This window comes from Xiphophorus hellerii, chromosome 14, assembly GCF_003331165.1.
Source record: "Xiphophorus hellerii strain 12219 chromosome 14, Xiphophorus_hellerii-4.1, whole genome shotgun sequence".
Taxonomy (NCBI): Eukaryota; Metazoa; Chordata; class Actinopteri; order Cyprinodontiformes; family Poeciliidae; genus Xiphophorus; species Xiphophorus hellerii.
The window spans coordinates 1,800,028-1,823,662 of NC_045685.1; the positions used below are offsets into that span (position 1 = coordinate 1,800,028).

The 23,635-nt window shown below is 40.7% G+C and overlaps 2 protein-coding genes across 4 annotated transcripts; one reads left to right on the forward strand and one right to left on the reverse strand.

Annotated features, from left to right (window-relative positions):
• Nucleotides 1-13,353: 13,353 nt before the first annotated feature.
• rwdd (RWD domain containing 4) lies at nt 13,354-18,407 on the forward strand. Of its 3 annotated transcripts, XM_032583264.1 has the most exons (9): nt 13,354-13,538; nt 13,874-13,954; nt 15,004-15,113; nt 15,439-15,589; nt 15,867-15,975; nt 16,967-17,016; nt 17,133-17,135; nt 17,211-17,289; nt 17,329-18,407. In XM_032583264.1, the coding sequence occupies exons 1-8, from the start codon at nt 13,515-13,517 to the stop codon at nt 17,241-17,243; spliced, it is 561 nt and encodes a 186-aa protein (XP_032439155.1). In that variant the 5' UTR covers nt 13,354-13,514; the 3' UTR covers nt 17,244-17,289; nt 17,329-18,407. The 3 variants fall into 3 exon arrangements, with proteins under 3 accessions (XP_032439155.1, XP_032439154.1, XP_032439156.1); XM_032583263.1 differs by having other exon boundaries at nt 17,211-18,407; XM_032583265.1 differs by having other exon boundaries at nt 15,870-15,975; nt 17,211-18,407.
• A 1,640-nt stretch (nt 18,408-20,047) lies between these two features.
• On the reverse strand, nt 20,048-23,404 carry ing2 (inhibitor of growth family, member 2). The gene is made up of 2 exons (XM_032583250.1): nt 23,103-23,404; nt 20,048-21,311 (listed from the first exon to the last, which is right to left on the reverse strand). The coding sequence occupies exons 1-2, from the start codon at nt 23,245-23,247 to the stop codon at nt 20,611-20,613; spliced, it is 846 nt and encodes a 281-aa protein (XP_032439141.1). The 5' UTR covers nt 23,248-23,404; the 3' UTR covers nt 20,048-20,610.
• Between the last annotated feature and the right edge of the window lie 231 nt (nt 23,405-23,635).

Here is a 23,635-nt window from a genome sequence, read left to right on the forward strand (position 1 = left end):
GGAATACACTGATGATTTTAGTGCTGAATCCTCTGCATCCTTTGTTATACAAGTACAACTTGTGGTTCCAGAGGTAAGAACTACTTTAGGGGGTCAAAAGGTCACCTCTATGTTCCTGAGGGTGCTGTGTGCCAACTGACAGTCTGAATGCTGTAAAATTGGGGATGGCTGGAGCCCATGGGTTTCTCTATGAGAATTCATCAACTGATCAAACCCAGAACCCCCAGGGAACATTTTCTGACTCTAGTTTCCGTAGAAAATTTCCTGTTTGGGTAAAAGTTGCAACTTAGACGCATTTAGTTGTTTTCATAAGGCCTCAAATGATCAATCAATGGAATCAAATGTATTATATGCCAATTGACATCTAATCTTTGAAACAATTGCAGAAATGTAAGTCCCATTGCTGTAGCTTGTTCCTATTAAAAGTTATGGTGATATGGGCCCTGCATATTTCATTAAATAATGGGTTTTGGGGGAGGAAACGTCAAAAATTAGGCAGTCACGTGGCACCACCAGAGAAGATGACAGCATGCTAGGAGAATTCAATTGAATGTCTGCTCCAGGAGCGGAAATTCTGTAGTTGAAAAAGTTGTATAAACAAATATATAGAGCTGTCTTAAAACTGTTCCCAAACTGTAGTGTTGAATATTAGTTAACAACATAGTTGGGTAAATGTTTACACAGTTAGAGTCTTTTATGCACTCTGTTTCATACTCCATTATTAATAAATTCAAACAATAAACCAGATTTTTGTCTATATTAACTTTATTAAAGATCAGTGAACAGACAATATAAATACATATGAACAATTCTTGATGGTGGGTATTTTCACAGACTCAAAAGTCTTAACACTGAATCAGTGGAGTTAACCTTTGTAGAAAAATGTCCATTTTCAGTTAGAGTTGTGGATTTTATCTTTTAAGTTGATGCAGTCTTTTAAACTAAATAATTTCAAGTTTTTGCCATAACCTTCTTTTTGGGGACCAGGAAGAAGGTGGTACCTGACCATATTTGGAAAAGTGTGTGAAATACAATGAGGTGCAGTACCAATCTGAAACTATAGGGAGGCAGTATCGGGTCACATATCCTAACACAAAAGTGACAAAAAAATCATGTGATATGGGCCATTGCTGAAACTTCAACAGCATCTTTAAGATGGCTTATATAGTCATTTAAACCCATCTTCCTTATGGGGACCAACTTTTAGGTCCCCATGAGGGAGGAGGTCCCCTTGACATGATAAAAACAAGAACACACACACACACACACATACACACACACTCACAGACAAGAATGGATGGTGTTGAGGAAAGAAACATAAAAATATATATTTAAAAAATTGATTTAGGTGCAATCTTATTTTATGTATTCTCATTGTTGCAATGCATTGGGTATTACTGTGTGGTTAATAATAACATTTATTGATCAGTATAAATCATACAGTCAATTCCATATCTCACCAAGATAATTCTTGTTTGCATAATGAAGCCCTGCAGACTGCTCCCACTCCACCAGACCAGACAGATTCTGGCTGAGTGAAAAAAGTCATGGAAGGCTTTGAGCTTCATAAATATCATTAGTATTATTATATGCTGGTTAGGTTCCAGTCAGTTTATATGCTGTTTGCTTAATACAAAGAAAATGACGTTTTTGCAAGTTTGCATTATAAACTACTGTTTTATAATACTAGCTGGCAAATTAACCAGGCCCTCTAGAATAGCAGTCATTTGTCCTGTTGCTTGAGGTCTACTAGTATAGAGTATGATTACAGATTACATGGCCATTCCACACTTGACCATTCCACAGTTTTTAATTGTGGGCATTCAGGGACCCTTTTTATTAGCTGTTTTCAGTCATCGTTCCTCATCTTAAAAAGAGGTTAATTGCTTCTCCACTTACATTAAATGAGCAATACTTTAGTACCAGCACACAATCCCCTGTGTATTAATAACAAGTGAGGAAATCAAGAGACATGAAAGGTGTGTGCTGGTTTCCATCAGATAATATCAACTTGAAACTAGATACAGATGCAATGGAGAGCCTTCACAGCACTCTTTTAATGGACTCATTTGTTTCATAGCTTTGATTTGCACCAATCTCTGAGAGAATATGAATCAATGAATTACAGACAGATTATGGAAACTCATCTCACCCATACTGATTCTTCCTCTCCAAACTCCTCCCACGCCCGAGTTTTTGCCTCAGCAACCACCCGAGCCGCATGCCGCTTCGCCTGCCGGTACCTATCAGCTGCTTCCGGAGTCCCACAGGCCAAAAAGGCCCGGTAGGACTCCTTCTTCAGCCTGACGGCATCCCTCACCGAAGGTGTCCACCAACGGGTTCAAGGGTTGCCGCCGCGACAGGCACCGACAACCTTGCGGCCACAGCTCCGATCGGCCGCCTCGACAATGGAGGCACGGAACACGGTCCACTCAGACTCCATGTCCCCCACCTCCCCCGGGACGTGTTCGAAGTTTTGCCGGAGATGGGAGTTAAAGCTCCGCCTCACAGGGGATTCCGCCAGACGTTCCCAGCAGACCCTCACAAGACGTTTGGGCCTGCCAGGCCTGACCGGCTTCCTCCCCCACCACCGGAGCCAACTCACCACCAGGTAGTGGTCAGTGGACAGCTCCGCACCTCTCTTCACCCGAGTGTCCAAGACATACGGCTGCAGATCCGATGAAACAATGACAAAGTCGATCATCGAACTGCGGCCTAGGGTGTCCTGGTGCCAAGTGCACATATGGACACCCTTATGCTTGAACATGGTGTTCGTTATGGACAATCCATGATGAGCACAGAAGTCCAACAACAGAACACCGCTCGAGTTCAGATCGGGGGGGCCGTTCCTCCCAACCACGCCCCTCCAGGTCTCACTGTCATTGCCCACGTGAGCGTTGAAGTCCCCCAGCAGAACAAGGGAGTCCCCAGGAGGAGCACTCTCCAGTACCCCCTCTAAGGACTCCAAAAAGGGTGGGTAATCTGAACTGTCGTTCGGCCCGTAAGCACAAACTACAGTCAGGACCCGTCCCCCCACCCGTAGGCGGAGGGAGGCTACCCTCTCGTTCACCGGAGTAAACCCCAACGTACAGGCGCCGAGATGGGGAGCAACAAGTATGCCCACTCCTGCCCGACGCCTCTCACCTTGAGCAACTCCAGAGTGGAAGTATGTCCAGCCCCTCTCAAGGAGGCTGGTTCCAGAACCAGAGCCATGCTTCGAGGTGAGACCGACTATTTCTAGCCGGAACCTCTCAACCTCACACACTAGCTCCGGCTCCTTCCCCACCAGAGAGGTGACATTCCACGTCCCAAGAGCCAGCTTCTGCAACCGAGGATCGGACCGCCAGGGTCCCCTCCCTCTGCCGCCACCCATCACACAATGTACCCGACCCCTTTGGCCCCTCTCACGGGTGGTGGGCCCATGGGAGGGGGGACCCATGTTTCCTCTTCGGGCTAAGCCCGGCCGGGCTCCATGGGTAAAAGCCCGGCCACCAGGCGCTCGCCATCGTGCCCCCCCTCCAGGCCTGACTCCAGAGTGGGGCCCCGGTGACCCGCGTCCAGGCGAGGGAACGCCAAGTCCAATGTTTTTTCTCGTCATTGGGGTATTCTTGATCAGCGTTTCTCTTAAATACATTTTAGCTGAGCAGATGCTGCAGCCACTTAACCAGTTACCCCTGATTTACATTAAATTCTCATTTATTTTGAGTAGTACAACCAATTTATATTATCTCTGCCACTTTTACATAGTTTCCTATGCATTTCTGTTCTTGGTGGTTCTTGCAGCCTGACAATAATCATGACTGTGCTGTGGAGCTCAGTCAACTGATTCCTCACTGGATAAAAAGTAGGGAATGAGGAGTTTTCAACCAACTGCTTTGTCAATTGTTCTACAGTTAAGATAGCATCTGTCTGTGTGGTTAGAAATGTTCCTGAGAGTATTCTGGAATTTAATTACGTGAACAGCTTTAGGTTATTCAGTGATAGTGATAGAAATTCATTGAAAGATCTACATGATCCCAAACCCTACCAGTGTTGTGGAAGACATCCTGCCTTGAAGACTCACCCAGCAACACAGGAGCACCACAGGGCACTGTACTGTCACCACTTCAGACTTCCAGGACAAGTCCGACTTCTGACATCTACAGATAACTCTTCAGTTGTCTGGTGTATCAGAGACAAGAGGCTGAGTTCCAGACCAGATCACTTTGTGTCATGGTGTGGGAACAGTCATCTCATCTTGAATTTAAAGAAAACAAAGGAGATGATTGTTGATTTCAGGAGAAACGGGGTAAGGTCAAACCCTATTTCCATCCTGGGAGAAGAAGTTGAGGTAGGTGAGGAATATAAATACCTCGGTGTTCATCTGGGCAACAATGAAGCGTCTATAAGAAAGAACAGAACAGAGTGGAGGAAGCTAAGATCCTTCAAGGTTCGCAGGAAGATGCTGCAGAGCTTCAGTAAGTCTGTTGTGGAGAGAACATCATCTGTTGGGCCAGCAGCATCAGAGCCAGGGACATAACAGGCTAAACAACCCGATACAGTGCCTGTGAAAAATATTCATTCCTTTGGATAATGTTACCTTTTCATAGCTTTTACAAATCAATCAACATCAAAATGTAGTTTTTCGAGATAAAACATTTACAAAAAATCCTTTAATGTCAAAATAAATAGTGAGTTCTACAATATAATGATGATTAAATTAAAAATATTTAATGTAAAACAAATGATTATATAAATATTCACCCCCTTTAAAGTGACTGACCTAATTCTACAGAGGTCCAGCCAACCTTTTTTAGTAGGGTCACAGTGAGAGGAATTGAGATCACCTGAGTACAGTGAGTGTGTCTTAAGTGATTGTGTCTGGCAGGTCCTTTCACTGGATAAACAGTATGCATGGCTACCATTACAGCATGAAGACTAAATACACAAATAAAGCAAATCAGAGAAAAAGTTGTTGAAAAGTATAGTTAAATGACATGTATTTGTATAGCACTTGTCCAGTAGACTCCAAACTACTTTATTTAGTCATTGGACTGGCAACCCACCGGTTGAACCACAAACATGGTGTTGAAGACAAGTTGAAGACAAGCATTGAAGACAAGTTCCACAACTAAACACAGCTTTTATTTAGATCTAGGAAGTCCCTTAGTCCCTCACATTCAGTCTGACTCCTCCATTGTGGTCAGTTTACATGGGAGCTTATAAACCTTCCACCAAGCTGAGGTGACAATTCAAAGAATAGTACAGTATAAATTAGTCTTGAAAGGAAATTGAATTTTAGCCATTCATTTCATTACATAGCCTTTTAGTCCCTTGTGTTGCAGATATTTAGCTGTACCTCGTTCTTTTAAAAGAATGAACAAAGAAAAGTGTAAATATTTTATCTTAAAGCAAAATAACACATTTCTGACAAGCGAGAAATAATAGCAGCCACACAATGAATTAAAAGCTCAAAAAAAAAAATCCAGCTGTTGTTTATTTGCTAATATGCATTTAAAAAAAACAAAAAAAACCCGCCTATCTTTAAAACACTACAGGAAGGTAAAATGTAGGCTTAAATGTTGGCTTACGTGGTGAGAGGGGGCGAAGATGAAGCTGTCAGAGGCCTTTTGAGTGAACAGATACTCTGCCATTACAGAAAACATCCCTCTAAGCTGGTTTGTTTGACACAAGATACTGTAAGTAGCATCTGTTTCAGCAGGGATCCACAAGCTGTTTATGTACAAATTCTGCTGAAAGACATTCATGTTAAATTAGCGGAAAGCTGGGATATACCAGTAGGAGGATCTGGAGGTGTTGATTTGACATGCAGGATGATTAAGCCCCTAAAAGAGGACAATTCCACCAATTTTTCATTCAGAAAACATACAGAGCAAAATACATTTAAATCATCTATTTGGACAAAGCTGGTGCAACTGATGAGTAACTTAACAAGACCGGCTTTTGAACGTTATTTTAATGTGGGTTTAGTATCTGTAGAAAACAAAGGAGTTTAAATGAACTGTCCCAAGCAGCCTCTTCTCTCATGTTCAGCGGAGGAAGCAAATGTGTGGAGGGAAACCAGAGCAGGGCTCCAGTTCATGCATCAGGAAATTACTTTCTGTCATATCGTCAGGTGCCATCTCTTTGTCTGTTATCCAATTCCTCTGGATGTGTTAGTGGTCAAAGGCATAATGAAAACTCCATATAATGCAACACTGCAGAAAAAATGGACAGTGTTTTCCAATTGAGATGACAGCAGTTGTCAGGTGGATCAGAGACGGACAAGAAGCTGAGTACAGAGAACTGGTGGACTATGAGGTGCCATCTGTAAAGTTAAATAATAACAATTTGGGTCATTTAGCCTTTCATAAAAGAAAAAAGTTATGTTTTCACTATGTCTTTCATAAATGTCAGTTTTAAATTTTACTTGTTAGAAAGCTTAAAATTTTCTAACTATATTTAGAAAGACAATGAATAAGACTGTTCCACTCAGTCTTATTCACATATAAGCTAAATATCTAGTTTACCAACTAAATATTTAGTTGATAAGCTAAATAAGCTAAATATTTAGTGAGCAAGCTATTTAGCTCCAAACAAAATATCTAGTTAACAAACTAAATATTTATTTAGTTGGATTACACATTTAAATATGCTAAATAGTAGTTATCTTAAGTTGAAGGCTCTTCTGAAATTTATATTTTTCTGTATTCAATTCAAGCTGTGTTATTCATCCAAAAAGTGTAAGGTCAGCAGCCTAAGGGAATAGTCCAATCATTTAGTAAACTGGATGCAGAGGTTTGATTTTCTCCCTTATACAGTCAAGCTCTGATAGAGACTCATCAGAGCTTGACCTCTTCACCCTTCCTGCAGTCTCCTCTTTACTTTATGACTTCCCTTTTCTTTGGACAGTGGATACATAAGGTTGTCCACCTGCAGTCTATCTACTCCTTGCATCTTCACTGTTCCACATCTAATCTGTGTACCAGCTTTCCAGCCTATGCAACAATAAGGCAACAGGAAGTTGTGCACTGTGGCTGCACCCAACAGCTGTTTAACAGGAAACGGTTAACAGAACTCCACCAAAGGCAGGGTTCATCTGCAGTGACATCCTGAGCCACTGCATCATACTGCAGAACTCTTACAGTTGATTAAAAGCTGACAGATTCTGAACAGTTGTGAGCAGAAGGAAAATATTCTAACACTGGTTTAAAGAAATCTCTCATTATTCAAGTACAAAACTGTACAATTGGAAGAAAACATTAGCCTGCAAAAAATGCCTCAGTCATACATGCCATCTGCTTTCCCGGAGTTCTGTGTGTCTTCTTTGGTCTTTCAGAAGAGGAATCAAATGTGCACGTGACATCCTGTGTATGTAAAATACAGTCAAACATTTCCGTCCTCTCTGCTTATGTTATTAGCAGACCAGGGAGCGTGACACACTTCTGAAATCACAGGCCCAGCTTTATAAATCAGTGCTGAGCTGGATTCCCCAACCACCAGGAAGTCTAACATTAACCCTTCTCCTGCTTAGAGACAACAACAAAGCTCCCCCACAAGCTCTTTTTCTCCAAAACATAACAGAGAAACAAAGAGTTATTCTGAGCAATGCTGGTGTGGGAGAGCTTTATTTGAATTATCACATCTCAAGAGAAGAAATGCCTCCCTCAACCAATTTACAATTTGCCCTTTAGGCCAGAAATCTTGTGCTGAGTGGATAAGTTAATTAAGAACAGGGAGAAGATGATAACGGCCTTGTATCTGCCTCCTGCTGTACAATAATTACCGCTTATATGGTGTGTACTGATGGACGGCATACAAAGAATATAAAATACCTCACTGCAGGCTACAATACTTTCATTTGACTGGCAAATGTCTGGCAATGAAGAACAGTAGCTCACTGTAATAGGTAATTACTATCTGGCTACTGCAGAAACTAATTTTATAAGACATCCTTATGAAAGCAGAGAGGATGTGATGATTTACAGAGGAACATTTCAGAAAGAGAATGCCAATAAGTTGGATATCTCACAGGGTTTTTAAAGTGTGCAGTGGAATGACAAGACAGGAGGATTCCACCCAGCTTAGTTCAGGGAACAAAGTGTCCATGATGCTGGTATGATGAAAAAGTCTGAAGATAAGCATGTGGAAGCTGGGGCTCAGGAGCCTTTAGGTTCTCTGGAACGGAAGCATGCTGGTGGAAGAAAGCTGTGCTCCAGCTGCTTTCTATCCAGAACCTGTGTTCTGTCTATATGCTGTCACATCATCCTGTTCCCTCACAGATTCACAACTGTCACCAATTCCCCTGCTACTTCCTTATCCATTTGTAATATTCATTAAATGTTCACCATGATATGACCATGATCTGCATTTGGGTCCCCCAACAGGCATGGACCTAGAGGAGTGGACAGAGCAGCATTGACTGGTTACCTCAGTCTCACACAAAGTGATTTAAAGGTCAACACACCTGACATAGGGAAACACTTGGTCACTGTAAAAGACAAAGACAGACATGATTTATGATCATTGTTCTGTCCATGAGCAAGGCAACAAGTGCAATAGGCACACCAGTGTATGGCAAGATATCATTATAAATACTAATAAGAAGTATATTAACATGTTGTTCCCAACTGTAATTAGCAGGATAATGCATAAATCCCTCTACACCTTATTTACACCACAGCACATTTTTTACATGATTACACCGTATGTTATTTATCCCTCCGAACATTGTGTTGAAGTTCACGATGTGTTTACACAGAAAAATAAAAACTTTATCCCACTATTTATGGTTTAGAACAAGGAGTTATTTATACTAAAGCCTTGCCATACCCTCATGACCTATTTTGAGGAGTGTGTCTGGAGAGATCATTTGGTTGATTGCTCACATCCCCATTTGTGTAACTGTCTGGTTGGAGGAGCAGAGACATGGAATCTGAAGAAATGTCTGGTTCTACCAGGATAATATTCATATATGAATAAAAACAGAGGGAGTGATTATTGCTAAATGGTAGGTTTATTAGGAATGCACTTCCTCTTTCCTCTAAAGGATTTTGAGGAAAATCTAGGCTAAATAAAAAGCCCAGGTGGAGGTGCTACTTTAAACTGCAACTCATATTTTACAGAGGTTTCATTGGGAATCTGAAGATTGATAATAGGAAACTTTCTTTTTTAATTTTAGATCAAACCACAGAGCATGACCCTTGTAACTGCGAGAAGGCAGATGTATTTCAATGCTAAGTAGCGGGGTAAAGTTGTCAAGAAAGCATGTTCTCTAGACATCAGGTTAGAGCAGGGTTTCTCAGTTCTGGTCCTCAGGCCCCCCTGCCCTGCATGTTTTAGGTGTTTCCCTTCTGCTACACACCTGGATTGAATCTATGGGTGATCAACAGGTTTCTGCAGCCCTTAATGGTCATGCAATCATTTGAATCAGCTGTTCTGGAATAGAGGCACATCTAAAACATGCAGAGCAGGGGGGCCTGAGGACTGGAATTGAGAAGCACTGGGTTAGAGAAACATTTTTCTTTCTTAGTAGATGAACACTCAGATAAAACTTTGCCTACCTCTGACCACTCCTTGTATGAAAGTCTAGTTCCACCACTCGCCCCCAACAAACAAATCCTGACAGTATTGTTGCTACTGGTTTTTTTTCAGTAGTATTTCAATCTCACGTCTCTAGAGTGGAGTTTCCATGTTTTCCTGGTTCATGCAGCATTTTTTTCTGGATACTCTGGCTTCCTCCTGTCACCCAGGAAACATGCCTGTTAGCTTAACTGCCTCTTCTAAATAGCACTTAGTTGTGGGTGAAGGGTTATTCTGTGTGGGAAAGTAAGAAGAATATCCAAAATAGTGGGTCAATAATTGTAAGGATCCCTGGTAAGGAAGCATCAACATGTGACAGAAGATAGCTGGAATTTCTAGTTTCTAATTGCAAGATGTCTACTCTACTCACTAAACCATGGTTGTTGTAGTCAGTTGTGTTCATGTATCAAAATTGTACCCACATTATTAAAAATACTCTTTATGATCACTTTTAAAGTTATTTCAAAACATTCATCTGAAGAGTAAGAGTCTTAATTCTGGCAAGTACTTCTCTATCTCTCTGAATTGTAGAATGGATATATCAGTCCTAGCTAACCGGGCCTCTTCGACAGTAATGTGTCGCCCTCCATTCTCTCTCATCTGACTGTCTTCATCACACTGACTCATTGTTAGAGCACAGAGGAGGACAGACAACCTCTAAAATATCATCATAAGGGTGTATAATAAGTATTATTCTTCCAAGCCTTTTGCTTACTCTGGGAACAGTGTCACATGCATGCATTGATGGTGCAGTATAAAACTCCCCTTTGACAGGAAGAAACCTCCAGCTCCAGCAGGACCAGAACCGGAACCTGGCTCTTGTGCCATCTGTCACAACTCACTGGGAGATTGAGAGAACAGAGTATATGCTGAAAAAAGAAGCAGCAGCACTGATCCAGGAGTATATTCTGTGTTACTCTAACGACCGTAGCACCAAATTAGCCACAAAGTGGCTTTAGAGCAACAAGGTCAATGTCCAAGTATCCAAAAAATTTGTATTTTTCTCTTTAAAAATCTCCTTCCTACTGTACTCAGGACTTTCTTCAACATGATGAAGGTTTTTGCTTCCTTCTTGAGTCACTGCAAAGCCCATCTATTCTTTTTATATGTATGTATGAGTTGCTAATAGTAGAACCAGCAAAACCCCAGGGGAAGTTACACGTTCACAGAAAGCTGTAAAGCATTTTTCTTCAGATGCCTGATGCTTTTATCTACTGCGCACATGCATGCTCCACATCAATATTTTTCTTCCAATATTTCTCTCATCTGCCTGTTTTTGCTGTACCTTAATGGGAAAAAAAATCAAAAGAGGATATGTTTACTGTTATTGAAAAAACCAAAAAACTCAAGCTTTTGGTGTCCAGAGTGTCTAGCTACAGAAATATTTTTCAAATATAAGTTGACTTTTTTTCTTTATTGAAGATTGACAGAGCAGAAATCAAGCCAGCAACCCACCGATTACAGGACGAACTCCTGCCACTGTCAACACAATCTTCTCGATGTTTGGTGCTTCAGTTACAGATGCTTTTGAAATAGCACCACACATTAAGAAGACAATTAAAATACATCTAAGGAAGCATTAGACAAAATTAACTCACTCTTTGGAGGGGTAGTAGGCACCCCTCCAAAAAACTTGGAAAAATGCCAGATGTCTGGATGAATGGGTAAAAGTGCTGGTGTAGTCTACTTTGGAGAGACAGCATGGCCTGCCAAATGGATGATAGTGATGGCATGGTCAATATCTGCTTGTGATAAGAAAAGTCATGAAACTTAATGATTCTGTTAATACTAGGAGTATCTGAACTGTGTGGAGCCAACAGGTCTTTAATTGGAACTCTTTTTGGCTGAGTATTTGTATGCTGAAGATATGGTACTGACAGAGTTGACAGAAAAAGGTAGATTGCTGAATATGCCTATCATAAAATCCTTTATAACTTCCTTGGTCAGCAGAAAGTCAATTGTGTTGAGTTCTAAAAGGGAAGCTGGAGGTTTATGACAGTGGTTGGTAGAGTCAGGAATCATTTCTTTGCCTAGGCCAATTTCTTTTGTAAACCAGACTAAAAATAAAATTACAAACTCTTTTCTGAGATGATTCTAAAACGCGGATGAAAGGACATTTATTTCAATGGGTGGAGTGAGGTAATTTGCTAAATCAGTTCACCTGAGATGCCAACCAGTGGGGGAAGAGTTTTTGTCATGATTGTCACCACAAATGAAGCAAAGTTGCAGATTTCTGCAGCTGGAAGCAGAACAGCCGAGGTAGTTTAATTTATTGTAGACCGTCCTGACTTCATAATAGAAATCTGGCTACCTTGTTTGTCAGTGGTCAATGGGTTTGGAATTACTGGTGGAGGAGGAGCAAAGGCGCACTGGGAATCTAGAGTTCAGGAATTGGTTGATGAGGAAGACTGTGAGCAGGGAAGGATAATTGTACATGCCAGAGCTGGGTGGGAAGAGGTTCCGCTGAGACTGCATGAAAGAGATGGCAAAGATTCGGAGCACTTCTCAGAGTCAAGCAACATCCAGTATGTTCTCTGATTAAACAGAAAACAGCCATACATGAGATTGATAGAAACTGGTGCCTCTGAATCGGAAAAACAAAGAAATAGTCATTGAGTGTTGACCTATTATCTGGTGGACAGGCAGAGCATACTGAATTACTTTAGAGTCGGAAGGTCAGGGTAAATTCAGTTGGTTTGAAATCTCTTGAGTCAAAGCATTATGGGAGAGAAGCATTAAGGAAGTCACTGATAAATAAAAGTCAGATCCAGGCCTAAGGAAACTCCATGATCCAACAGAAGAAAGTTCTCTGGTTTTTTGAGACCAAAATGAAGTTTTTTGGTGATCAGACGATGTTTGATGAACATCAAATAATGCACATCACTACAAGCAGAACATCCCCCACAGCATCATGCCACTGGGACATATTTTACCAGCATAAAGGCTTGTAAAGGTAGAAGGTAAAATGAATGCAAAATTTTGAAAAATTCTTAAGAACAATTAGTTTCTATCTTCCAATGGGCAACTACAACTTAAGATAATATTTATTTAAAGCAAGACAACGAGCCAAAGCGTCCAGCTAAAGCTGCACACAGATGGTTTGAAGACAGCAAGGTGGTTGTTCTAGAGTGGTCCAGTCAAAGCCCAGAGTTCAGTCTGACAGAGAATCTATGGCTGGACTCAAAAATAACTGTTCACAGCTGATCAAACAAAGTGTATTTCATAACAAACATTGCATCCATCTGTTTTATGTCAATCAAACAATTTGTACTTCTTGCTTGAAATCAATTAAATTAATTGCCAAATTTCAAAACAACTTAAATATCAGCAACTATTTTGAGAAAGTTGCATTGTTGACTTTCAAAAATTGTTGTTAAATTCCTGAACATCAATTAGTCCACTATTTAATTAGTTTTTAAAGATTAAGACAATTTAAACGTTTTTAGTCTGTTCAGTAAACCAGTCAGAATGTGAGGACAAAGTAGTACTGGATGTGGTCCAAAAGTTAGTCTTTCTGAATGTGACCACTTTAAATTAAAGTTTTTACCGCCATCTGGTGTCTATGTTGAGGTCATACAGTTTCAAAGTCGGCCTTTTATCACCTGAAGAACATTTTCAGGATTAGAGGACTAATGTCCCAGAAAGATCTAGAGAAACTCATCCGTGCATTTATCTTTAGTCGCATTGATTAGTCGCAGCAGTGTCCTCACAGGTCTGAAATAATCCATTTCTCTATTTTTGTGGTAAAACTCGACGTCCCGGCCATGTGCATTCAACTACGCATGCGTGCCCTGTCATGTGGGACTCCTGACTGCACCCGGCTTGGGAAGTTCAGACATTATCAGCTACGGTTACTGGTGACGGTGTAACGACAGCAATGTGTTGCTAACTGTATCTATTTTAGAGTGAAGCTGTGCGCGTGGACCCTATGACGTAGAAGCCGAAGGGGCAACATGACAGCTAACGAGGATCAGGAGGTATGAAGCAGCTGGAGGCTAGCTGCTGTTAGCAGCTAGATGCTAAAACTGGAGAGTCAGATAGCAAACAGGTTAGCCGGTAGCAAAGCTCTACTGATCAAAACCAACCAGAATAGGTCTACCACAGGACGTATCACCTTTATTACATGTTAATGAAGTTAAGGGCAGATTGCTACTGGCATTAACTGTAATTCGACATCTACAGAAACATGAGTCTGGTTTCAACGTTATTATTCTGCAACATTGTGTTGCTGTTTTAGTAAAAAGTCGCATTTTCAGATGATCTGCTCTGCTGCAGATATGATGTAAAATTTTTGTCCTTTTTTTCCTCCAAGATGGAGCTGGAAGCTCTTCGCTCCATCTATGAAGGGGATGAGTGCTTCAAGGAGATCAGTCCAGTTTCCTTCCAGTTCAGGGTGGGTACCATCCTCTGCTCTGTTACCTTCACTGGCTCCTGCACTCACAGTGACTCCAATGTTGTGCTTCATAAGCTCTGCAACTTTAGTTCTAGTACTGGCAATTTAGAACATCATCAGATTATTGTTCATCATGTTTTGATGTATATTGTGATGACCATTGTGCAGTTTTTAAGCTTCAAGAAGCAAAAAATTATTGGCAATCTTCACTCATTTATAGTTCCATCACTGGCACATAAACAAAATCCTGGTGAAATTTTGTTTTGTCTAACTACCAAGACTATGTGCTGCAGAAGAAACGGATTTAGGGGTGCACCAATGACCGCTTTCTGGCTGATCACTGACCTTTGAAAAGCCTGACCTGTCGATTTTTTATTTTTTTTGTCTGAAAAGTAGCTAAATATTTTGGCAAAGTCACTAATATTGTAACAGTCGGGTGACTGCGGTTAACCGCAGACTTCAGCCCTGCCTCATGGCAGAGCAGAAGAGAACAGTGGCTGACGTTCAGACCATTGCAGAGAGCAAGAAGAGCTGATGGATACGATCAGTTTCACATATAAGTATCAATTGACCTAGTAAAATCAAGGAAATCAGGGCCAATTTATAGGTGCCTCCCTAAATAGATGTTCTTGAAATCATTGTTGTCTTTTCTTAGTAATGGTTGCCTCCAAAGGAAAGTGTGAAACCATCATTGCTTTGCTTCAAAGTGACCTCACTTGTAAGAAATCTCGTGGTGAGAAGTAAAGAAGACGGCTTCAGGATGTCCAAGCACTCCAAGCATCTACCGGCGAAACAAAGCGTCTCAAAGATCAGAACCATGGATTTTCTCCAAATGTTAATATGCATTATATGCAATATGTACACATTTTTAGTTCTTTTATTCTTCAATAAACCAACACAATTTGTGAACATAGTGTACGAAATACAACGTTTGTTCCAGTGCGGAAACCTTTGGTTTAGACAGACAAATTATAGCGAAATAGTTGAAATTTCTATGACCCATTTCCTGATTATTATCTTTGGCCTTTTGGTTGAATATTGTGTAACAGGTTGGAGACCTTGAGGACACAAAAGCATTTATCCTGGACATCAGCTGGCCAGACACGTATCCAGAGACGGCGCCACAAATCTCCCTGGACGCCTTTTTCAACAACAGGATGTAAGCTGCAAGGAGTGGGGTTCAGTCAAAGTAAACCGCTTTGATGGTAGCCATGTTCATGTTCTACCATGGAACTGCTCTGAGCAGACCGCAAGAACCAATTCAACCAGTAGATTGACTGTTGACATCACTCTCTTCTAGTCATACTCACCGGTCAGGGTGCTTCCCTGTCACACTGACTTCAGATCTTTATTTGTGATTTATTTTAAAACCACTCATCATGTTCCTTCCACTCGTCAGTTGATCACTATCTGTTGGTTTACCACATAAAGTCATAGTAAAGTACTGTATGAGACGGTCTGCGGTGGTTTGTTTGTGCTAACAGCTCTGCAGAGACGAAGCAGCTCATCCTGTCAAAGCTGGAGCCGCAGGTGGAGGCCAGCCTGGGCTCTGCCATGATGTACACTCTGTTTGAGTGGGCAAAGGAGAACCAGGAGGAACTCATGGAGAACCACAGGCCTGTTGTGACTGCTGTGGTCAGTGTGCTTAAACTTCATTCTTCTGCTGTTTTTCTAAGAGTGACTGCAGCAGGGAGTGTGTTCCAGTAAACCTGTTCACTTATTCGAGACGTTTGAATTTTTTAGACATTTTTTTGAGTTGCAAAGGCAGTTTTGGAAGCAGATAACATTTTCCCAACCTTGCCTTTTTGTTGCATAGTTTGTTTTGTTTTTTTCAAACGTCATATGATAAAAGATTCCAAATATAATGTGTTGGGGTTTTATAAAAATAACACATTAATATTTATGTGTGCAGCAGGCCCTGACATCCAACACTGAGGTGACGACTCCCTCTGCAGCAAAGAAGAGAGAGAAGAAGGAGCAACTGACAAAAGCACAGAAAAGAAGAATGATCAACAGAACAGGTGGCATATTCCCTCATGTTTTATATGGAAATAAATAATAACGAGCAACTGAGGAAAGCCAAATCAGAAAAGTATGTTGTCCGTTTGTATTCAGCGTTAGTGAGTCTGCCTTTACACATCCACAGACTGAAATCTTTACATTTTTGTAAAGATATTTCATCTTTGTGAAATAACTAGAGAAGTCAGATTGGGTGGAAAGAACCTGTTCGTACCATTTTTCAGTTACTGCCAAAGATTCTCAGTTGGATTTATGCAAGTCTGGACTTGGGCTAGGCCGTTCTAACATATATACACGTTTTGATGTAAAACCATTCCAGCTTGAATCATGCACAGCATCACCGATTGTTGTCTGCAGTCCCACCTGAGCTGTAGATCTCTGCAGCTGCTCCAGAGCTGCCATGAGTTTATGTAGTTGAGAAATGGATCTGTAGGTTCCATTTCATGTAATACTATCATGTATTACATGATAGTAATACATGTACTATCATGTATTAGTACATGATAGTTCACGTACTAATAGCATTAGTAGCATAGTTCATGTATTAGTACATGAACTATCATGTACTAATACATGAACTATGCTACTAATGCTATTAGTACATGAACTATCATGTACTAATACATGAACTATGCTACTAATGCTATTAGTACATGAACTATCATGTACTAATAGCATTTTGCCACTATTATTGTATTATTGTATGCAGAATAATACAATAACAATGATAATGATACATTCCCACTTCTGTTTATGGTGCATTCAGTGTCAAACAGAAAAAAATGCTTGGAAAGCAGACTGAAGGTGATTTTTAAGTCTTGTTTAGAATAGATTGAATGTTGGTGAACACAACAACATGCGTTCAGACCTTTTCCCCGACACTTAACTGTAGTTTAGAGATTAAGCTGTACAACCAAGGTAATAGTTATTTTTCACATATTTCCTATGTCTTTATTCTGTAGTCCACCCCTAAAATATTTTTAATGCTTTCAGACAATAAAGGGGAGCTGCCAAGAGGCTGGAACTGGGTTGATGTGATTAAGGTATGTGCAGTACCATATTTCTCCACTAGATGGCCAAACTGAATACTTTTTGAGCTCTCATTCATGTTGACTTTTTCCTTTTCTGTTCCTTTTAAAATGGCTGCTTGACCAACCAGCATGTAAGTACAACTAGTTTCTTAACCGATTATATTTTCCTAATTGACCTCATTATTTTCCCTCATGTCCATGAACAGCTGAGTAAAACTGGAGGAAAGGATGACGACTAGAGCAGAAGCTGTCACACGCTTGAACTCCAAACTTGCTGCTGCTGTTGCTGCTGCAGCTGCGACTGTGCTGCAGATGCCTTCACAGTCAGCTGCAGTGGCGTGGGACATTCAGCTGCTGCTGCCATAAACACACCCCATCACTGGTGTTCCTTCTCCGGTCAGCTGAGCAGGCTGTTCGTCCTCCATCAGGGCGGAGCTTCACCTGCTCACACTTGATGTCACTGCCATGTTTTCAGTCTCACGTTACTCACTGAGCACATTAATGTTGGATCTAAACTAGTGTTCCGCTGTTACTTTAAGGTGCTGTGTGACTTTCTTAAAGAATAGACATTTTTAATGCCACAGAGAATATTACTAATTTTCCTGTTTTCTTTATAAATTGTAAATCTGGAAATGTTTATATATATAAATAAACCCACATTTTGTCAACTGCTTGTTCATTTTTAAAGACAGACTCACTGCTGGTGCAGCTTAGCTTAATAGCATAGAAATGTCCTTTATTGCCCCACACTGGGAAAACTCAGGTGTAACAGCAGCATTGAGGTATGTAGGTTCACACAAAAGTTCAAAAAGTGTTAAAAATATATCAAAATTCAGAATTAATATTACACTGTACAATATTACAATATTAACAAAAAACAGTGTATAGTTCTCAGAAATGGAAATAGTGTACTCTGACTCGAGATGTGCATCTGAGTATAACTTTTTATAAATGTACATAATTTTCATGTCTATTGGATATTAAAAAGTAAAGACACTGTTTATAATACAGTATATCAGTGCAGTGCAGAAAAAGAGATGCAGTAACGGCAGAAATGTCATTAAAATGAGTAAAACTGCAAATGATTGAACAAATGCCTGTAATGTAAACGTATTGAGAGCAGTGATGAATCTAAAGTGTAGCAGCTGCTGGGAGGAAGGATTTACGATAACGCTCTTTAATGCGCCCAGGATGCAGCAGTCTGTCACTGAAGGAACTCTCCAGTTCAGCAACAGCTTCATGCATGGAGTGGGAGACATCAGTGATGTTATTTTAGAAAGCTGTTAAAATACAAACACTACAACCCATTTTTCATTAAACATTCCTAATTTAAAGATTTTAAATCTGACTGATGTAAGTTTTTTGCTTAATGTTTTATCTTTCATAAATTACAACAAAACTGATTTTGTGTTTGTTGCTTTGTAGAGTGATCAGATGAAATTTGTTTTTATTTTAAAGAGCTCTCCTAGCGGTGGGGAACACAAGACCTTTATTCAATGTTCTGACATGTTAATGAAAATCAAAACTACAGACAATAACTATTTTGTTATCTATTTTGTCCTTGTATTGGAACAGAACAAGTTTGTCTCCAGGTCAGTAATGTAATACTACTTTCTTTTGCTTGACCACTAGTTAACTCAGAATCAAAGAAAAAGCAGCTTTAGCTAAAATGCACTAGCTTTAAGTAAGGCTTTCCAGAGATCTTTAGGAGAAGATCTCTGGAAGCCATTTCACTGCCTGTTTGAGATTAATGCTTGTTTTAATAAATTACAAACTGTTGGTTTGTCTACAGCTCATCTTTGTAGTTCGAAACTTAACTTGCAACCCAGTTACGATCCAGCATGAAAAATATATTAAAACTTATTTTTCCATAGACTGTGACCAGAACTCTGGTTCTGTTCTCATACAGTAACCCACTAGAATCTACGGCAGAACATTAGGGTCACTAAAGATAAAGAATTCTGACTTTAAGCTTAGATTTTTTTTCAATGGTTTTAATAGTTTTCCTTAAGGATCCACTATGAGGAGCTTGGGAGTGTTTCTGGGGAGAGAAGTCCACAACTTCCTTCTGCAACCTGACCTCTAATAAGCAGGACAAAGTAGATGATGGATTCTGAAGGGTTAACAAAATAAAACTAATTTGAACTAAAACTGAAAGAATTCCTACATCAGCTCTTCTGTTTCTTGTGCATTCTGGTCTGTCTGGTTCTGTTGGAGGTTTTCTTCCTGTTAACCCTCCGCGGTCTTCGGAGGAGTGTGACAAAACGTTAAGGTTGGACAGGAGTGAAGCTGGAGGTTGTCCTGTCTGACCATTAGATTCCGAGAAAACACACAAAAAAACCTCGAAGCGCACAGAGAAAAAAACTAGAAGGGTCCAAATTAAGACTAAGGGAGGGTCGCTCCATGCATGCTCTGTAGGAGGGATTGCTGCAAACTCAACACAAAGCAAGTGATTGTTGTCACTGTGTTGTTCCTGAAGGAATGAATGCTGCAGGTCAATGACTCTAAGCTTTACTGGACTGGGTTTCCTTAGAAACTTTAACTAATTTGAATTATAAACTGAGCTTAATGTACTGTTTGATAAGTATCAATTGAAATGCACGTATGACTGAGTTGAAATTATTTCAATTCAGTCATAATTGAAATAATGACTTGTAAAGTGTCACATTTGTTGTGAATTGATGCTAAATGGATAAACTAAATTGAAACTAGGCATATGGCATAGAAGTAAAAAAAAAAAAGAAAAATGTTACAGTATGAAAGTAACATTTATTCTTTCACCGTTCAAAGAATTGACAATATGATTAAAATTTCTAACTCCCCTGAAAACATTTATCTCTGAAAGTTTTAAAAGCAAATGGGAACCTAATCAAATTCTCAGTATTGAAACTAGAGAGGAATTATTTTCAAAAGATGAACAAAACTGTATTTAAGTTACAGGTCATAAGAGGTGACTGACCCCAACGTGCATCAGCAGAACAGTTTCAGTATTCTAGGAGAATGGTTCCTCTGGGATTTTTCCCAGCAAATAAAAAGTGAATGGTAAGTTTGTAACCACTGAATGTTTTAATGGGTATAAAACAAAAATACATAATGGTGAAAACAAACAATTTTATATCAATCTCCCATCAACAATCTTTTCCCAAATGAAATTCTGAGTCTCTGATGAACATACTTAACTTTTAAGGCTCTCTTTTAGAATTCATCAATGTATGAAGAGAGTTCAACACAGATTCTGATCAGGCAGAACTTATTAAAAATCCTCAAAGAAAAAATGCGGCCAAAACTTAATAATAACTGGATTATCTTTCTTCACAGGAATTTAGTCCAGAATGACAAGGTTTAAGTAAGTCTAAGAAAGTTTTCATTGTCTTCATACTTTATTCAAATTAAAACAAATCTTGAATCTAAAATAAATCTTATAAAAACAGCAATTGTGTGGAAGAGGGCAGCTTCATATAAAGCAGCTTGGCTCCCAGCAGCCTGCAGGAACCAGTTCATTCGTCCAAGTTCTTGATTTCTAAGTGCTGTGGCTAATTATTCATTTGTGCTCCTAAAGCAGCACCTGTTCTTTCCTCAGGATGGAGACTAGTTTCCGGTGAGTCACTACCTGGACCTGCGATCTTTTCTGTTCTTGTCCAGGCTTTTGTCCATTGTCTTTTCATTGTCTCCTCTGCATTTCGGACAGTACCACTTTCCCTTGGGTTTGTAGGTGAGACCCACACAAGAGAAGTGGAACCACTCAATGTGGCACTGGTCGTTATCGCAGCCGATCATCTCCCCGTAGGAGACCTGCTCACACAGACAGTAGGTGGGCTCATTGGGGTCGATGGTGAAGTCCACTGGCGAGGCGTCTCGCTCCTGCTTGGATTTGCGTTTTTTCTTCTTTGAAGACTTGGACTTCTTTTCTCGTGGCGGGGGCAGGGGCAGTTCATCCACGGGATCATCCACCAGGGAGCCATTGGCAGACAGGTGGGTGGAGTCGCGGCTCTCGCTGTTCCGCTGGCGTCTCGGGCGCCGGTTGGAGGTGCGTTCAGGGGCCGGGGACTCCTGGATGCTGGACCGTCGCTCAGTGGTGAGCCGCTCGGCTTCGCTGGGCTCCTGGAGGCAGAGGGAGTGAGAGTCCATCTGGCGTGAACGGTTCTCCACCAGCTCGGTCATCTGAGTCACTACATGGATTTTCTCATCTCCCAGCTCCTGGCTGAGGATCAGCGCTCTCTGCAGTTGGATCTGCAGCCGCTTTCTCTGAGCCGAGTCCTGTTCACCTTTGTATTTCTCAAACACTTCATCCACCTCCTTCAGCACCTCTGCAAAGGACAAGTACACAAATTAATGTGAATGTTTGAACATCTTACCAGGTTTACAGTTGTTTATTAGGGATTAGGCCTTCTCTAGCCAAAACAAAGAAATTTGAAACAATAACGATAATATTTATCCTAAGACATTGAACTCAATGGGACAAATCCCAGCTGGACCACTGAAGGGAAATGAGAAACAAGCAGAATTGCGTAAAAGAGCAATGGTCACAACAGACAATCTCCAACAGTGTACCTGGTACCTCCTGAGCCATAAAGGCCACAGTCAGCTGAAAGGTCTTGCAAAGTAAGGAGGGTGTTTATTTTTGTAACAATATTCGACCTCCAAAATCTGACTTTATAGAATAACTATGCTCACCTTTCACTCCGACCAAGACTGTTAACACCTTTGTTATCACCCTAGACTAAATTACAAAGTTTTCAGCTATTCTAAAATGTAAATTTCCATATGTAGATATTTCATTCACAGTTCAGTAAATATTCTAGAGGCAACATTAGACACATCAGAGGTCTTCATTGGTCCCCACATGAAGTGGGACTGTGGGAATCAACAGATGGAAGAAAAGTCTCAGGGGATTTTCTCCAGATTCATCCACACACGGGACAACCAGGAGCTGGGCTTTATCAGTAAGAACGGTCAAATAAGAGAAGGAGGGCTGAGCCGCAATGAATTCCCTGCCTACAGGAAATGACGGCACCCAGATGCTGTGAAGGGGCGTTGGGGGGGGCTGTTTAGGAGAGCCTGTCCAGCTCTGCGGTTCACAGAAGGAGCAAACGGAGAAGCGAGTTGGAAATGTTCAAGTCCCCGAAGATTTCTAACTCATCACAATCAATCGGGAGTGTTGGTATCCGTCCCGACACGAGCCGTTCGGGGACGTTTCTGCGTAGAGTCTGCTCGGCACCCTGCCTCGACTCGAAGCAACAATGACGACTGAAGCTCTGTTTCCTGTAATGTGTGCTTTGTATTCACCAGTCTGCAGTGATGAAGCAACACCTTAGCCGTGTTGGCCCTCCCTGTCTCGTTGTTATTGAAATTAAGAGCCTCGTGTTTCGCAGCAAATGAGAAGTGCACCAGCGGTTGCCCCTATATAGACTAAGGACCAGATCACATGATGAAGACTGTAGATTATAGTAAATACAGTCACAAACAAGATTATGTTGGGAAATTAATACATTCATAAGCATCACATCCGCCTACAGTGCGTGTTTCCAAATTCGGCATCACTTAAAACATCAAAGCTATGTTGTTTTTATACGCATTTTAAGTTTAAACGTTGTTTTCAGTGATAATCTTCCCGGTAGCTTTATGGCGTTCAGGATTACGGATTTCTACTTAGAAAGTTTGTATTTTTCGATTACACAGCCGTGATTTCTGCAATATACTTGAGCCGATTTTGCAACTGACGAAATGTGTTTCCAGATAAATATAGCTCCTTGTCGTGGCTTTTATATGGGAGAGCCGCGATAAAGAAATATTAAATACCGTCACCAGTTTATGAGGTCTGGTGTAGCACAGCAATGGGGCACAAACATATTCCCGCTGGCGGATTTGGTGCTTGCTTCTGAAACATTTGCTTCGTGCTGTGTGTTTGGCCACATCTAACACAAAACAGTACTGTTTATCAGATTGGGGAGGAACAAGGACGGCAAGCTTCTCACAAAATGGGAACGCAAGGTTCGCGCCTGCTCCTCCATTTCAACAAACCTTTCCACTCAGCTGTCAATGCTTCCCGATTCTACCTCCAAAACTGGACCAAAAGCGAAAACATGCAGACACGGTACCTTGATACTTTGCATCAATTTCTCGAAGCAGAGAAACATTTCTTTGTATGTCCAGAGGCAGGGACTCCACACATTCCAGGTAATCCTCCACATAGTTGACTAGTTGCTGCGACTTGTCCGCATTCTGATAATGATGGCCTAACATCGTCTCTGCGATGCATAGAAGCGCCAAACACACCTGAGCAAATTACAAAGATGTGTTGTAAAAAGAAAAAAACAAAAAACAAATACTTGGCGACTTTGCAGCTTGTAGGGCAGTTCCAAGCACCAATTCACTTCAAACAAAACTCACACAACTACGCATGCGCGCAAATTTTCCTTTTATGGTATTGCACAGCTTCCTCTTAATGCTGTCGTCATTGAAGGCGGGGCTTTAAAACTGGAAGTTCTCGATGGGACTGTTCCTAAAAACACCAATACATCCTACTTACTTTAAATTGATCCACAATTAGTTAGTTATAAAAATAGACCTTAATTGGGAAATACAAATAAGGTTATATAATATACATTTTATATACATTTTATAATATTTT